At 33.3% G+C, this 17,214-nt stretch overlaps 2 protein-coding genes across 5 annotated transcripts; one reads left to right on the top strand and one right to left on the bottom strand.

Moving 5' to 3' along the window:
• Positions 1–404: 404 nt before the first annotated feature.
• On the top strand, positions 405–6,259 carry LOC11415075 (probable metal-nicotianamine transporter YSL7). 2 transcript variants are annotated; one of them, XM_003620106.4, is made up of 6 exons: positions 405–938; positions 3,080–3,234; positions 3,757–3,854; positions 3,955–4,089; positions 4,286–4,475; positions 4,951–6,259. In XM_003620106.4, the coding sequence occupies exons 1-6, from the start codon at positions 482–484 to the stop codon at positions 6,052–6,054; spliced, it is 2,139 nt and encodes a 712-aa protein (XP_003620154.1). In that variant the 5' UTR covers positions 405–481; the 3' UTR covers positions 6,055–6,259. The 2 variants fall into 2 exon arrangements, with proteins under 2 accessions (XP_003620154.1, XP_039682600.1); XM_039826666.1 differs by lacking the exon at positions 405–938 and adding an exon at positions 2,217–2,690.
• A 696-nt stretch (positions 6,260–6,955) lies between these two features.
• Positions 6,956–16,111, bottom strand: LOC11422248 (DNA-binding protein RHL1). Of its 3 annotated transcripts, none has more exons than XM_003620105.4 (12): positions 15,577–16,111; positions 13,538–13,648; positions 13,074–13,160; positions 12,761–12,990; positions 12,137–12,249; positions 11,685–11,842; positions 10,185–10,224; positions 10,049–10,098; positions 9,892–9,940; positions 8,772–8,806; positions 7,617–7,661; positions 6,956–7,465 (listed from the first exon to the last, which is right to left on the bottom strand). In XM_003620105.4, exons 1-12 carry the CDS (start codon positions 15,904–15,906, stop codon positions 7,439–7,441), a joined length of 1,275 nt encoding a protein of 424 aa, XP_003620153.2. In that variant the 5' UTR covers positions 15,907–16,111; the 3' UTR covers positions 6,956–7,438. The 3 variants fall into 3 exon arrangements, with proteins under 3 accessions (XP_003620153.2, XP_024641905.1, XP_013452845.1); XM_024786137.2 differs by having other exon boundaries at positions 10,185–10,221; XM_013597391.3 differs by lacking the exon at positions 8,772–8,806.
• Between the last annotated feature and the right edge of the window lie 1,103 nt (positions 16,112–17,214).

Here is a 17,214-nt window from a genome sequence, read left to right as displayed (position 1 = left end):
ATTGACGTTTAGTCTATTGTCGCTCTTGGTGCTCCCCGGACTCCCCAACAGTATTGGGGAGTATTCGACAATTAAATTTTAATTTAAAAAAAAAATAAAAAAAATAATTATCTGATACGTTTAAAATACATAACCCGATACGCACGGGATAGATGATTTTCTATTATTTTTGGGATAATAGAAAATCATATAATTTTCATATAATTAATAAAATTCATAAGCTAATGAAATAATTTAATTATTTTTTTATATCGCCGTATCCACTACTATCAAGACTAAGCTAATGAAATAATTAAATTAATAAACTATGCAATATTTCAACATCACCTTGGAAATAAAGGTAAACATCAACATTAACCAAAGTACAACTATATACTATATATTCTCTCAAAAAAACTATAGACTATATATATTATATATAACAAAAGTTTCATTTCATAATCCTTGGAGCATCCGAACCAAATCTTAAGGATCTAAAGACATGGCACATAATAATGAGCATGAAGATAGGGTAGTTGACAATGGTTTTGAGTTAGAACAACATCATCATCATCAACATGTTCATGATGTTGATGATGAACATAAATTGTCACAACAAAAAGGTTCTAGTAAAAGGTTGTTGAAAGAAGAAGAAGCTTCTATTGAGAAAGTGTTTAAGCACTTGTTAGTACCATCATGGAGGAATCAGTTAACTATAAGAGCTTTTGTAGTTAGCTTTTTTCTTAGTGTACTTTTTAGTTTCATTGTTATGAAACTTAATCTTACTACTGGAATTATACCTTCACTTAATGTCTCTGCTGGTCTTTTGGGATTTTTCTTTGTCAAAACTTGGACTAAGTTTTTGGAAAAATCTGATATGTTGAAACAACCTTTTACTAGACAAGAAAATACTGTTATTCAGACTTGTGTTGTTGCTTCTTCCGGAATTGCTTTTAGTGGTAAATTTTCTTCTTCTCACTTTCTTCAATTTATGTATCTGTCCTTATTACTATGATATGCAATGATTTTTTTTACTATAATAAGCATTTTTTTTTATTTTCACTCTTTGTATTTATTTATGAATCTGTCCTTAATTACTACCATTTGATATATTTCTTTAATGTTTTTTTAAGTTGTTATTGTGATTTTGTGACACTTGTTTTAGTTTCTGTGTTGAAAATTGATTTGTGATTTTTTTTTCTTAATCCTCCTGTTTTATGGGAGAAGGGCTGTTGTATTCTGGATTTTGACAGCAAGTAAAGTCTGGTCAATGATTGTTTCTGTCAGGATTAGAACTCGGGTTATCACAAAGTATTTATCCTTTACTGAAGATTATTAATCACTTGAATTCAATCACTTGGTTTAGTCTGTGATTAATTTTGATAGTATGTTTGTTAGGTTTGAGAATGATAAGGAATAGTCAAGATTTTCGGCAGAGTTTTTTTAGGTTCTACAGTATCCTAATTTGTTGGAGATAAGGATTTGAGATAAGAGGGGTTTAGTGTTGAACTTGGCTATTTTAATCTAATTCTTCAAAGAAAATAAGGGCATGTTTGGATTGACTTATTTGAGCTTATTTACTGTTATAAGTACTTGTAAGACTGTTTCGTAGATCTTATGAAAACAGTTAATAGGTTATATTAATATAGTTATATTTTGTTATAGAAATAGCTGATACATAAGCACTTATATGATAAGCATTTACACTATAAAAACTTGGTTAATTTTTTTATTTATCCAGCTAGTCAATTATGCACTACAGTGGTTAATGATTGTGTTATTGTAAACAATTAGTCACAATCTTTCAGTGTCTGGAATATATGAACCTTGGAATAGCAACAGGAAAAAGATGCTTCAAAGTCATCAATTTTGTCCATACTTTCAAAAATACAGATTTTTCTATATTTTCCATGGTTCAACGTATACCAAGAACTTTGAAAATTTATGTGGCTATATTTATTAGTCCAATTTGGACAGAATTTAATTTTGCTAGATATGACAGGAGTAGAAGGAAGCATAGAAGTCAAATTATACTACTTTTAGCACTAATAATTAAAACTACTCTTTATATTTAATTAATAGTTTGGCATGTATGATGTAACCCGTTTGGGTTGATCTGGTGGTGTTGGCTTGCTTGGGACCTTGGATTGTGCTCCTCTTCAGGTCTTATTTCGATTTTTCCTAGTGTCAATTTCGGTGTACTAATTTGACTTAAAAAAAGTGGTTTGGCATGTGTATAGAGATGTCAACTTAACACAGCTGGGGAGGGAGTACTTCTCTACTTCTCTCACCGCCACAACGATTTTTTCTTCTCTGTGAAGCTCCTCATATCTCGGCGGTGACCACTAACATATAAGTGATAAAACTCCTAAACCCAATGTCTTGACCCAACCTAGTGAGGCTCCCCCTCATAGCCCAACGTAGCAATATATATTAACGAGGGTGTTGCTGTAATCTTCTTGAGGAGGAGGACCCGGCTGGGTAGGCGGCTTGGTATCACATATCTGCCCTGGTTGCCTTATGAGGGAATTTTTTTCCACTTCCACTGAAAATAAATCCTGTGGAACTTTGAACAGAAAAAAAATATAGCTTGGAATGAAGTATTATTAACTGTTTAATCCGGTTGAAATGTTATGCCATAGTCAGTGTTATCAAATAGTAGCTATAGAGGCGCAATATGGATATAGCGTAGCAGAATTTTGAAGATATCGGTAGTGTCTCCCTATATGCTTTTCAGTACAAAGTATTGTCAAATAATGGCTTTAGTGGTGCAATAACGCTCTTGTACGCAAATATCGTTATAGTGTAGCAGAATTTGAACAGATCGCTATTGTTTTCCTATAAGTTCAAATAATGGCTATAGTACAGTATAGCAGAATTTGAATAATGGCTATTTTCCGCAATCCGCAATTGACAACATAGTCATAGTTATTAAAAAAATAGGATTTAAAAACAAACAAAAACTCTAGAATGAGATTTTGATGTTATACATGTGAAAGGAAACTTAATTTTGTAATAATCTAGAAATATTTATGTTTTGTTGATCTCATCATTGTTCTAATTTGATGAAATTAATTTTGTGATTCACTTGTATGAACAGGAGGATTTGGAAGTTACCTATTTGGTATGAGTGAACATGTAGCCACTCAATCCTCAGACACTAGTGATTTTAAGGATCCTAAGTTGGGATGGATAATTGCTTTTCTCTTTGTTGTTAGCTTTTTGGGACTCTTCTCAGTTGTGCCTCTTAGAAAGGTATAAAATATTCTTGAAACATTGATTCTGCATTGTTTGTTAGTATTTCAAAACTGATTTTAAGTCGAAATTTTAGATTGAAAGTGTGTCCAACACGTGTCATTGCCCGTTAGACAATGATGTGACACCGACACCTGTAATTATATGGATTTGGATTGTCTGCAGTTAGTAATCCTACGCATTTATGCAGTCAACACGAAGGTGACAGTTGGATCAAAATCAGACGGTTTAAGTTTTAATGCAGATTTTGATTCTTTTAAAAAAACTGAAATACTAAGATTGGAATTTGTACCATCCAATATTGATTCAACGACCACCAATGTACTAACTACGTGAATGTGTCAATCGCTGATTACAGACAATTCAAATCCTACATTGAGTTACTTGCATTTTTTCAAATTATTGCTGGTGTCGACATTTTACTATTAGTGTCGTATTTGTGTCCGTGTCGATGCTTCGTAATCTCTTTCGCAATTACTATCAGTAACCTTGATTAAATGTTGCCTATGTTAATGGATGTAGATAATGGTTATTGACTTCAAATTAACATATCCAAGTGGTACTGCAACTGCTCATCTCATCAACAGCTTCCACACTCCTCAAGGAGCCAAACTAGCAAAGTAACCACTGTACCATACTCAATGTTCATTATAAGTGACTTCATGATATGTTAGACTTTTCAATTAATTTAATTTTTTTTTTCCTTTTCTACTTTTCCAGGAAGCAAGTGAAATTGTTGGGAAAATTCTTCAGTTTTAGTTTCTTATGGGGTTTCTTTCAATGGTTCTATACAGCTTCTGATGGGTGTGGATTTCAAGCCTTCCCTTCATTAGGACTCAAAGCATATGAAAACAAGTATGTTGTCACACTCACATCTCCATTTTCAATCAAACTTATTCATCTTGAGATGAAAATCTGCATAATCTATACCTATATAGAAAGGGAATATCAACTTTTCGTGTGACGTTTTTTTTCTTTCAGTTTTACCCTTCGTTTAAACTATTTGTCTCATTCTAATTTGGGGTATTAATCTAAATTTATTTATTTGCAGGTTTTATTTTGATTTTTCTACACTTTATATTGGTGTGGGAATGATTTGTCCATATATCATTAATGTATCAGTTCTCCTTGGAGGAGTTCTTTCTTGGGGAGTAATGTGGCCTCTCATAGAAACCAGAGAGGGTCATTGGTACAAAAAAGGCCTTGGTCCCAGCAACCTTCAAGGAATCCAAGGTTACAGGGTAAGTTTCATATGCAAAGCACTTCCAGTGCCACTATATTTGGCATGAGAAATGATATTTTGATACAGAAGTTTCAACAAAATTTTAAATGGTTGACGCAGTTTAAATATGTGATTAATTAAGTTAAGTGGATGGTTAATGAATATAACAAGGTGTCGCAACTCATTAACCATACACTGAACATAATTAACCAAGATTTTCATGTGTAAGTGCATATTTGATTACAAATCATGGCTAATGAATATCATGTCTATTTGAACACATGAAAATCGTGGTTAACTGTGTTCAGTGGCTGGTTAATAATTTGCGACGTTTTGCTAGTTGATATGTTCATTAACCATCCATTGAATGTAATTAATTGCGTATTTTAACTGTGCGAACCATCTAATTTGTTGTCAAATTTGTGTGTTAATTTGCATACTATTTTAAGGTCTACCGGTTAATTTGTTTCACCTTACACCATTGAGTTCTGCAGGTATTTATAGCCATAGCCATGATCCTTGGAGATGGTCTATACAACTTTGTTAAGGTGCTAACTCATACCTTATTGGGTTTGTATAGTCAACTCCGGGACAAACGAAGGGAAGATGCTCTACCTGTCGCGGATCAAGACTCTCCCTCGAGTCCTGAGTTATCTTACGACGATCAGCGCCGGAAACAACTCTTTCTTAAAGATCAGATTCCTACATTGTTTGCAGTTAGTGGATATGTTGCTATTGCTGCAATCTCTACAGCCACATTGCCATACATCTTCCCTCAACTAAAATGGTATTACATACTTGTTATATACCTAATTGCTCCAACCTTAGCATTTTGCAATGCCTATGGTTGTGGACTAACAGATTGGTCCCTAGCATCAACCTATGGAAAACTAGCCATTTTCTCAATCGGAGCATGGGCTGGTGCATCACATGGTGGAGTTCTTGCTAGTCTTGCAGCCTGTGGAGTCATGATGAACATCGTTGCGACAGCTTCTGATCTTATGCAAGATTTCAAAACCGGCTACCTTACCCTGGCTTCGCCGCGATCTATGTTTGTGAGCCAAATAATCGGCACAACAATGGGGTGTATAATTTCACCTTGTGTCTTTTGGATTTTCTACAAAGCATTTCCTGACCTAGGAACACATAAAAGTCAATACCCTGCTCCCTATGCAATTGTGTACCGCAACATGGCGATACTTGGAGTACAAGGATTCAGTTCTTTACCGGATAATTGCCTCTTGCTTTGTTATATATTCTTTGGTGCCGCGATTGTTGTAAACTTGATTAAGGATTTGGTTGGTAAGGTAGGGAGGTTCATACCACTTCCAATGGCTATGGCAATACCTTTCTATTTAGGACCTTATTTTGCCATTGACATGTGTGTTGGAAGTTTGATATTGTTTATTTGGGAAAAGGTTGACAAGGCTAAGGCTGATGCTTTTGCACCTGCTGTTGCTTCTGGTTTGATATGTGGTGATGGAATTTGGACTCTTCCTGCTTCAATACTTGCTCTTTTTGGAGTTAAGCCTCCCATTTGCATGAAGTTCTTGTCAAGGTCCACGAATGATAGGGTTGATACTTTCTTAGGAAATTAATTAATTAGGCTTGTTATCTTGTGAAAGTTTGAAAGCTTGTTGATGCATTGTAAATCTGCCAAATTATACTTTAAGTTTGCAATTCTTAACTTTCAGTAGTCATATAGTTGAATAGATCACAGAAAAGAAAAAGTATTGTTTTTTGTTGAATGAATGTTATATCAGAGATATTAGAAAGAAATATGTTTGCATGATTTGATTGCCATTTGGGGTTCCTAAAACATCTTTATTTCTGATATGATTCCTCTGAACACCAAATTTTCAATGTACTTTGTTTTAGGTCTTAAACCTCCAATTCTCAAGGGAATGAGAATTGAGTAATTGGATGATTAGAGGTGAATAAAGTCTAAACAATAATTGTTCCATCCAGATTGGAACTCGGGTTCTTCCGATCAGTATGTTGAAAGTCATTAATCACTTAGTGGACTTTTTTATGTACTGAATATACCTTAGTGGTATCTCAAGAACTTTTTTATGTTCCAAAGGAAGAGTATTATGTATGTTATACAGGTTTGGATCCTCTCCTTCGCTATTTCTCTACATCTCTCTCCTAACTCTATCTTTCTCTTAATCTCACTATCTTCATTAAAAAGTAATAAAATTATCGAGAGAGAGTGAGATTAAGAGAGTCAGAGAGTAGAGAAGAGAGTAGAGAACTGTGGAGGAGAGGATCCAATTTGATGTTATACCAAGTTGGTCTGAAATAAATTATATGTTTGCATGTTTGACTGCCATTTTGGGTTCACAAAACGTCATTAATTCAAATGTTCTTCATATGATCATGTGATATTTTTCAATGTATTGTACATATACTTTGGTGGGATCTTCATAGCTTTCATATGTTTCTCAGATAGTTGACTGGATTATTCATCAAATTTGATGTGAGGAAGCACAAAATAAATTATATGCAAAGGAATTCATAAGCTCACAATTGTCCAAGACATGACTAATTTATATGAATCAAACCTAACTATTACAAATTTTGCACCCTTTGAAAAAATTACAAGACATTACATATAACTTCAGGCAATCAGTATATTTTAAAATATACCGTGTATTTTTCATGCGCAGTTATGGAGACTAAATTATGAGATCAATTTATCAAAATTCAAGGATGCTATCTAATGAAGTATTAATCAAACAAGTTCTTGAGAGTAGCGTGCATTTGACTCTCCACAAGATAATCGAAAGTATATCACCAAATCAACTGAACCATCATATGTGAGATAAAGATCGAGTTTCGTAAACATTGATAAACTTTCATTCTTTCCCCATCATAAAACCATGGAATATCTTCTCTCATTCATATATGCATGCATGAAGGTTGTGTCTATGCAAAGCTTTGTCATCTTTGTGCTTAGTAGTCACAACCTAGATCACATTCTCAAGCAGCCCAATCTTCGTCAGAATCCTAAAAATAGAACATTTACAAACATAATCAGTAACATCAAAAGGTTCAACTCCGTACCAGCTATAATCTAGTGACAGTAAAAAAAACAGCATCATATTTGTGAGATTAAATGTATGCGATGTCAGGTAAGTGTTAAGTTGGGAAGAAATACCTCTGAAGCGTTTGAAAACTCTTCAATGTCATCATCGTCTTCAACCTACAACCATAATGTAAATGTCAAACTCCCGGCTCAAAGAAAACTGTTAGACTGATTTAACATTTCATATTTCCTAAAGAAATTTAAGAGCTTGTATAAGACAGATGATAGTTTTTTCTAGAGTAAAGAGTTCAATGAAATGGAAAATGGAAATATAGGGTTACTTGTAACATAATAGCACTGCTAATCTAAAATGGAACATATAACACAATCATAATCAACTGTGTTAAATAGCAGATATAGCGCTCTAGCGTAGTGGAATTTGAACAATTCTCTATTGTTCTGGGATACACTATTTAATATAAAATCTAGTCAAATTGCGGCTATAGTGGCGCTATAGCATTGTTGTGTGGCGGAATTTGACCAAACTGCTATTTTCCTTGATCCACGACTGACAATACAGATAATCAAACAGTATAATTTCTCCAGGTATTATTGATACATGTATACATAGAAATTTGGGGCGTCGCACTTGTGAGAAACCACCTTATCCATAGAAACTTGGTAACAATTGTATGATCTTGATATAAATTGAAAACTAAAGATAAACATTATGTTTGCTTTCTTTTTTTATTACACTAATGTATAATGTATTGTCTCCTTTCCACTCATGACCCTTGAGACATTAAGAATAGTTAATTTTCAGAATTGTATACAGAGTTAAGAGTTTGGAAGCTCAACTGAACAACAGTATAAAAAGCATGGACCAAAACATTAATCCAGACAAGGATGTTAGAAAGAGAATAGAAAGCCAATACAGACGTACAGATTAAAACTCGAGTGGTGAAACAGTCAAGCTGTGAGTAAAGGTACAAAATTGCCAAGGGGTCAAATTGAACTAAGCTATTGGTTTAAAATATGTATAAACCAGTTTAAGAATGTTCCCAATTCCTATAGGTAAACTAAAACAGAAAACTTTAAGAAAAAAAAATGTGAGAATTTAGTTGTAGCAATTATGTTCAAAGAGTTCACAAGTTTCCTTAAGATCAGTTGTTGGGTCGTGTAGCATTTTGATCAAGCATGAAACATAAGAACACAGTGAAAGAAGATTCAATCGCTAAACCCACACAGACAAAACGGCATAAAGTTCCAAGAATGAAAAAATTTTACCTCACTATCCTTGCTTTTTGCCTTCTTTTTTTCACCTAAAATTTACACACATGGTAAGTTTTTCCAAGTTTCATTTATGCAACAGCTTAATAAGAAAAAAAGAAGTAATTAATGTAGATTGATAATCAACTGAAAAGAGAACACGTGGCTGGTTTCAACTATTTTAAATATTTAATGAGGTATGACAACAACTAGGTTGATGATATACAAAGGCAGAAGTTTGTGTAGGTCTGACAGCATTTACCAGACACAATTTTATATGAAAGACTGAGGCTTTGTTTGGGAGTTTGGAGGGGAGGGTTTTGGAAAAAAGGAAGGAGCAAATGGAAGAAATAGAAGACATTGGGAGGAGAGGGCTTTGGAGGATAATTTTTTACTCATAATAAAAAATCCCCCTCATTTGGGGTAACTCAAAAATTGTATTGGGGGAGGGTTTTAGGGGGTTATGGAGGGTTTATACGAATTTTTCAAATTCAATCTATGTTCTTATAATATTCTTAAAATTAAAAGTATATTAATCATAAGTATTAGTTTATCATTCTCTAAAAATCTGTTCTTTCAAAAAATGTGAATTTTTTGTCCATTTTTCTACATATTTCCAACCCCCTAAAGCCCTCCCCTCCCTTCCCCTCCAAACTCCCAAACAAAGCCTAAGTAACTACAAGAAGAAGTCCCAGGAGGAATCCCAATTGCTATTCTAAATATATCTAAAATAATGGCCTAAAACTGATCCTTACCAGATCATAATATTGCAAACAAATTTAAAAGTAATCAATCGCTGTGGTAACTTGAACTCGATAAAATTAAGTATCATGTATTGATGCTTGAGGCATGTTACACTGATCCAAACAAATGTGAATTCATTCGCAAGTTTTAGATTATTTCTAGCACAAGACAGCTCCAATATCATGTATCTAGCTTATATTTGGTTGGCTCCTTCTCACTGTTAGCCCAAATTCATGGTGTTCTCTCTGTTTTGGTACAATGAGGGGCAAACATTTTTGCCCTGTGTAGTCTGACCAATGATCCGAAGATGCATAAAATAATCTAGATTGAATTGCTCTTTTATAATGATAACACCACAAAACCATTAGAAGAAACAGAAAAGAAGTATATTCACCTGGATTTTTGTCCTTGGTCTTTCTTGCCCTTTTCTTGGGTCCTTCATCCTACAACAATAGACAATAAATCAGTTGGTGTTTTACTACAACACGAAGCGCTTGTAGCCAATTAATGAAGAAAAAGAGATTAAGAAAATCAAATTAAAAAAAATCAACCAGTTCAATCTTTCTTTTCGAACCAGCAGGCTGCGATTTCTGGCCAGAAGCTGAAAAAATAAAAAAAAATAAAACTATATTCAATTCTCATAACCATTCTCATAATAATATAAAGAGACTGGGAACAAAAAACAACCTTTTGATGATGGAGATTTCTTTGGATTGGCTGCAGCCTTCTGAAAATATAAGATTTTTGTGAGATGATTAATTTGACTGGTATTGAACATTAAAGAAAGCAAATTTAAATGATTTAGATTCAATTTAATAAGGTGCAAAACTAAAGTGGAACTAAGGTCTTCCAAATCATAGTAACACTTGGTAGATATAAACAATCATGAACCACATGCTTATCCTTAGAAAGGTTTGATCAAATAGATAAAGTGTATGTTTGGTTCCACTTTTGGGGGAATCAAAATTGATTCTAGAGGTGTAAAATTGATTTTGACATGTTAGGATATTTTCAAGTAGAATTGATTTTACCTCCAGAGTTGATTCTAACTTGAAGCTAAAATTTGAAGTTTTTGCCCCTACAATTGAATTTTAGCCTCGAATTTATTGACCAACCCGTTATACATGAATGCATCCAAACATAAATGAATTTACATTCAACTCACTTTTAGTAGATATCAATTTTGCATAATCAATTCATTTCAATATCAATTTTTGACACCACAAAACCAAGTACACGCAATAAATTGATAGCAGAGTGTCCGATTTCAAGGATATTAATGACTGGCAGGTTTGGCAAGCAAAGACTCGTTGTGTTTTAAATATGCTTCCTTCTATCACACCTTGATTAGCACACCAATAGACCTCAGAAGTATATTTGTGAAATTGTATTTCTGGTGTTTTCTATGTAGTAATGGGCCTTGGGCTCATTGGTTTGCAGACTGGGCCTTTATACTTGTTAGAATGATCGATCATACTGCAACCTAGTAATTGGATTCTATTAGTAACAGAATCTGCGAGTTACAGTTCTAATGATAACTTGGTCTATAAGTACTATACTCGTATAATTGGTTGGAAGCCAGCACTTCAGAATTCAAAAATATCCGTTTCAGATTTTCTTAAACTCTCTGCAGTATTATATCTGCATCTCTCAATGACTATCAATGGATCAAGATAAACTTTTTCTTAGCGATACAGCCAACACATAACTTCAAAGCATCCCATATCTTAGATACCCCAATTTAACATAATTCTTTTGATGTACTAAAAGAAAGGAATCTAATATTGGCATGAACAAAAGAGTTATACATTTAGAAAAGGGTTAATGGTGCTTTACCCACTGTAATATAGGTCATTTTTGGTTTTTCCCCCTGTAAAATATTTTTTTTGATTTACCCCCCTGTAAAAAAAAAAAAAAAAATTGGAATACCCCCTAATAGGTCATAAAAAAACAAAAAAAAAAATAAAGTCGTTTTTTTATGACCTATTAGGGGGGTATTCCAAAAAATATATATTTTACAGGGGGGTAAATCAAAAAAATTATTTTGCAGGGGGGAAAACCAAAAATGACTTATATTACAAGGGGGGTAAAGCACCATTAACCCTTTAGAAAATTATATGGGCTGTAAAAATATTTATTCGGAGTTACTAAGTCCCAACTCTAGCACAAACAGTTTCAAAAGCATACCTTTACTTCCACTTTCTTGAATAATGAGGATATAGTAGCCTGCACAAGTAACCCTTTTTTAGCTTTTGACACTGAAGCAGGTTCTTTATTTTCCACAGGGAGTTGATCTTTTGGAGCATCATCCTCATCGTCAATGTCAATAACTGCAGTTTCTTTCTGTACTCTTAAATTAAGGAAGATAAAATATAAATTTCCTGATAATATAGAATATAAGATCAATGAAGTTCTAAATTTCAGGTTGATTGTCTGTAACAAAAAAAAAAGGATCAAAACAAAAATAAAACTGAAATTGTTATCCAATCAACTAATAAACTGTAAGGGTCCTTTTGTTGTACCTGTAAAAATAAATGCAAAATTCAAGGATAGATTTTACATAAAAAATGCAAGAAAAGGTACAGTTTGCATTTTTCAACACTAGTATTACGGGGATGCCGAAATGACACTAAGGATATTTGAGCTAGTATGATCATTTGCATCAGTATCAACTTCTACCGCTTTTTCTTCATGTTCAGAAAGGTCGGGGCTGCTTTTACCAGAATCATCACCAGAAGAAATTTCTGCAAATCTGGCCAAACAAAAGAACTATATGAGTATGACTTTGATACAACTTTTAGTTACATCAGACGTTCCACTTAAAGTTAAATAACGCAAACCTAAAACAATCACACAAAAACTAAACATTAAAAAAATTTGGAACAATGGGCCTTTGGCCCTATCAGCAAATGAGAAATGCGTGTTTTAAATGTCACTTTTATAGAAAATGTTGGTATCTTTTTACTTGTTTTTTCAAAGTTCAATGTAACATTAATTATTGTTTTGTCAAGAATTCTCTTAACTATTTATTGCAGAGAGGTAAATAGGTGGAAGATATAATAGATAGTTAAAGAGACTAATGGAAAAAGACAAATAATTGCATTAAAAATAACAAAATGTACTGGTTTTCATAGTATGTGTAGATAACCTTAAAACAACAACTAAAAAGCAAGAATATTGTTTTGTTGCACAAAAATTAATTTTTCATGATTTTATTTTGGAGAGCAACAGACTCAAGTAAACGAAATAGAAGAAGCTTATACTTGTATGATTTCTTTACAGTTCTCGCTGACTGGCGAACTGGAACCAACTCTGTTGTATCCTTTAATTCGATTTCACTGTCTGATAGATCTTCTTCAAGAGGTGTTTCTGGTGACTCTGGCTCTGGACGTTTTATTTTGGTTTTGGAAACACCATGATTAACTACGGAAGCTGCACCTGCACCTGCACCTGCACCTGCACCCCCTTTAAAGTCGTGTTCAGTTTGTTTTCCCTGAAACCAAGAATATAGACTTCATTTCTAAGTGATGTTCCTTCTTATGACTAGGTAACTATTACATTCCAAAAGTTCCTAACCTCATACAGTTCCTTGGGAAATTCCAGTTTGGCTTCTTCTGGGTTCTCGTCTTTCGTCCCAATCCACCATGCATCCGAAAATACAATCTAGTAAAATCAAGACATTGCTCGTAAATAAGGAATGTGGGTGTTCATACTCACAAAGCTCAGTGCCAGAAGATACAAATTTGTAAATGAAGAAGCAAAAAGAATGCAAAAAGTATGTATTCCTAGACCAACAAGAAATTAGGATAAAAAGGAATGGGAGGAGTACAAGCATTGTTAGATCTAGATATGCATATTATATGAAGGAGAAAGAAATCCGTAATGAAGTTACATTCGCAATATATTAAAAGGAAAGTCAATATGCACACAAGAAATTTCTTTCACCAAGTCCCCTTATAATTTGAATACTAATATACCTTCTTCTAGTTCATGTCTCAAAAACAAATAATAACGAAAACATGAATGGTAAAAAAACTAACCATGTTATCAAAATAATCCTCACACATCACGCTCTTTCCACCTTTGGAGAATTGTAGAGTCAAGTACCTATTCTTTGGATACAAGATAGTCCCAAATAACTTCATTCGACCCTGTAGAGGGAAAGTGAAAACACACATCGTCAGTTACCAATATAAAACATAACAAAACAAACGAAGTGAAACTGTTCAACAAGATTTAGATCAACAAGTTGTCATTTAGCTGAGTTAAGTAAGTTTTGTTAATTGCAGCCAGGTATGCATGCCACTTGCAGGTGAGCCTGTCAGATTAGTTGACAACAAACAGAGAAGGCAAATTAACCAAATTTGTGTAGGACTTGCGTTAAACAACAGTCAGAAAGTCCTGCAATAAGTCAAATTAAACCCATATTTCACCGGCAAACTTGGTTTTTTATTAGTCCTTCAACTCTCCTGTTACAATTCCAGTTGACACGCTAACTGATAGTAATAAAAATAAAAGGGAAATACTTTTTACTACGAATCACAAAAAACGAAACCTGCGAATAACACTACCACCCCCATGTTTTCCACAAAATCCGCTTTTTGTGTATTTTTTTTTTTATATTAAACAAAAATTGTGATAGCAAATTTGTACTTGATCGTGGTATTCGTGGAATTGCATTTTGTGGGAAATAGCATTCCTCAAAATAAAATTGTCAAATCCATTACAACAACTTCATAAGTTGCTCACAATTTCTGCCGGTAAAACAGTCAAATTAAATGACTGAATTGCAAGTAGAGCTACACTCAAAACCTATGTAGCACCAACACTTGATTGAAAGTGTGGCTCGTGTCTAACCGACACAAGTGATTACATTCAATCACTTCTATTTTCTCAAATTAATGTCTACATGTCAGTGTCTGTGTCGTGTACAATTTTTGTTCAAGTAGAGTTACACTCAAAACCTACGTAGTAGCCAACACTTCAAATTAAAGATGTGTACAGTGTCTGCGTGGTGTACAATGTTTGTTCAAGTAGATTTACACTTAAAACCTACGTAGCACCAACACTTCAAATTAAAGACTTGTACAGTGTCTGACCAGCACAACAACGACACAAGTGGTTAAATTCAATCACTTCTATTTCCTCAAATTGTTATTAGTGTTTACGCCGTGTCCAATGTGTAAGAGGAGTTACACTCAAAATCTATAAAGCCCCAACACTTCAGACATAAGGTGTGTCTGCTGTCTTACCGACACAACAACGACACAAGCAGTTACATTCAATCACTTCTATTTTCTCAAATTATTATTAGTGTCTACATATAAGTGTTTGTGTCGTGTGCATTAATGTGCAAGAAGAGTTACACTCAAAATCTAAGGAGCACCAACACTTAAGATTGAAGGAGTATCCAGTGTCTTACCGACACAACAATGCCACAAGTGGTTACATTCAATCAATTCATTATCAGTGTCTACATCGTGCCCAATGCTTATGCAAGTGGTGTTACACTCAACCTATGTAGCACCAACACTTCAAATAGAAGGCGTCCCCAACTAACACCATAACAACACAAGTGGTTATATTCAGTCACTTCCATTTTCTCAAATTATTACCAGTGTCCACATATCAGTGTCTAATGTCTATACTATGTCCAATCAGTGTCAGTGATTCATATCTCAAAACAATCAAATCCTCATTCAAAAAATTAATAAAGCTGACAAAATCTCCTAGTCTTGATTTGAAAGTAGAGTTACACTCTAAACCTATGTAGTAGTTGCACTGACACTTCAAATTGAAAGTGTCCAATTTCTGATTGTCACAACAACTGACATAGACAATTACATTCAATCACTTCTATCTTATCAAATTATTATCAGTGTCCACGTGTCAGTATCGTATCCAATATCCGTGTCAGTGGTTTATAGCTCAAAACAATCAAATCATAAACAAACAAACAAAATTAATAAACCAAACCCAATTTTCTTGTAATACATACTTCAAAACTCAAAAACAAAACAAACCCACAACCAAAAACCCTGAAAAATTGAATTTTTAAAACACAAAAGTAAAAAACAACCTGAGGGAAATCGAGGTAAAGAATTGGATTTTTGGTTCCCAAATCCTTAAGATCACCAATCTTCCCACCACCAATAGGAGCAAACAAACCAGGAAACGAGAAAAGGTATCTACTACTCTTCCTCTGAGACTTCTTAATAATATCTTTACCATGATGTTTAGCAACAATGGAAGAAGGATTAAGGTGAATTGAACTTCTAGCTTTGGTTTCTGAAAGCACGTTGTTTGAAAATGCTAAGGATTTGAGTCTCTTGCGTTCTATGGTTTCTGGGTTTGTTGCGTCGGCTTCTTCGTCGCTGCGTGTTTTCTTCTTCGTTTTTGGTCGTGCCATTTTTGGATTCAACGTTGTTTCTTCTGTGATATGGCGCGGGAATGAGAATGAACTCTTTTAATAACACAAGAGTGGGTTTAGATTTAGGGAAATGACTTAGTCAAGACGAGACAGTTGCACTCCACTCGACTCAGCTGAAGAAGAAGGAAGAAAAAACAGACAAGTATGTTCGCTTGAAATAGACCGGGTTCCCTATGAACAAGAAGTAAAGTGCAAAATGATTGTAATTAATGTTATGTTTTAATTTAACTTATAAATTTGGATTATTGTTTCGATTATGCTAATTTTGAGTTTATACAATATAGTTTATGCAAATAAATAAATTCCTTTTTATTATTTATAAGCTTATCAGTCAATGTAATTTATAAAAATAAATAAATAAATTAGGTTGTGTTTGTATGACAATGAAACCACTTACATGGATTATATTATCTCCAATCTAGTAGGCTCATAAATTGTATTGTAATAATAAACAACAACTCTTATTAGTATTAGGGTGATGGTTATAACTTATAATCAACTTTAATTGCAATGACATGTTGAATAATTATTTTGGTAGTTGAGGTTTGAATCTCAGACCTTACATATACAATATATTGTTTTTACTAACAGAGTTAAGCTTGCAAGGAGACATGTCGAATAATTTAAAATAAGAAGTGTGTACTTTTGTTTTTATTATATAAATTTTATTATAAATCATCTTGCATATTCATTTCCTATTATGATTGTTGAAATGAAGGTGACGAAAACATATAATGATTTTATGATTGTTTTCCTTCCTTTAATTTTGACGATAAGAGAAGGAGGACACACATAGAAGATGATTTACGATTGTTTTTCTTTGCTTATTCACAAATTTATTTAATGACAAAAATACCATAATAACTTGGTGCTCACTCAAAAGCTCAACACGTTAGGAAAGAAGAAGAATTTTTTAAAAACTAACTTGCGAAATATAAATATGTGCATGGTACACTAAGAAAACATAGGAAAGAATAATACTTTTTTTTGTGACAACATGATTCTCTTTGTAAGAAAGAGCCAAATTTGTGTTGTTTGGGTTAACCAGAGGTTTTTTTTTAATTGATATTAACTAGCAATATAATTGATAGTAATTTCTTGATAGTAAATCATATATTTTCTTGAAATTAGAAATTAACTAGTAACCATGTATTAAATCATATAATTGATGTGTGAGGTTAGTATTTTAGTAAATCATATATTTTTTTAATTGAAATTAACTAGTAATCTTTGATAGAAATTAGATTACAATCTAAAACCACAAAGATTCATTCTTTGGGAAATTTA

The sequence above is a fragment of the Medicago truncatula genome, chromosome 6 (assembly GCF_003473485.1).
Source record: "Medicago truncatula cultivar Jemalong A17 chromosome 6, MtrunA17r5.0-ANR, whole genome shotgun sequence".
NCBI lineage: Eukaryota > Viridiplantae > Streptophyta > Magnoliopsida > Fabales > Fabaceae > Medicago > Medicago truncatula.
Note: the sequence above shows the minus strand (reverse complement) of the source record. Positions and strands in the feature narration are given on the sequence as shown.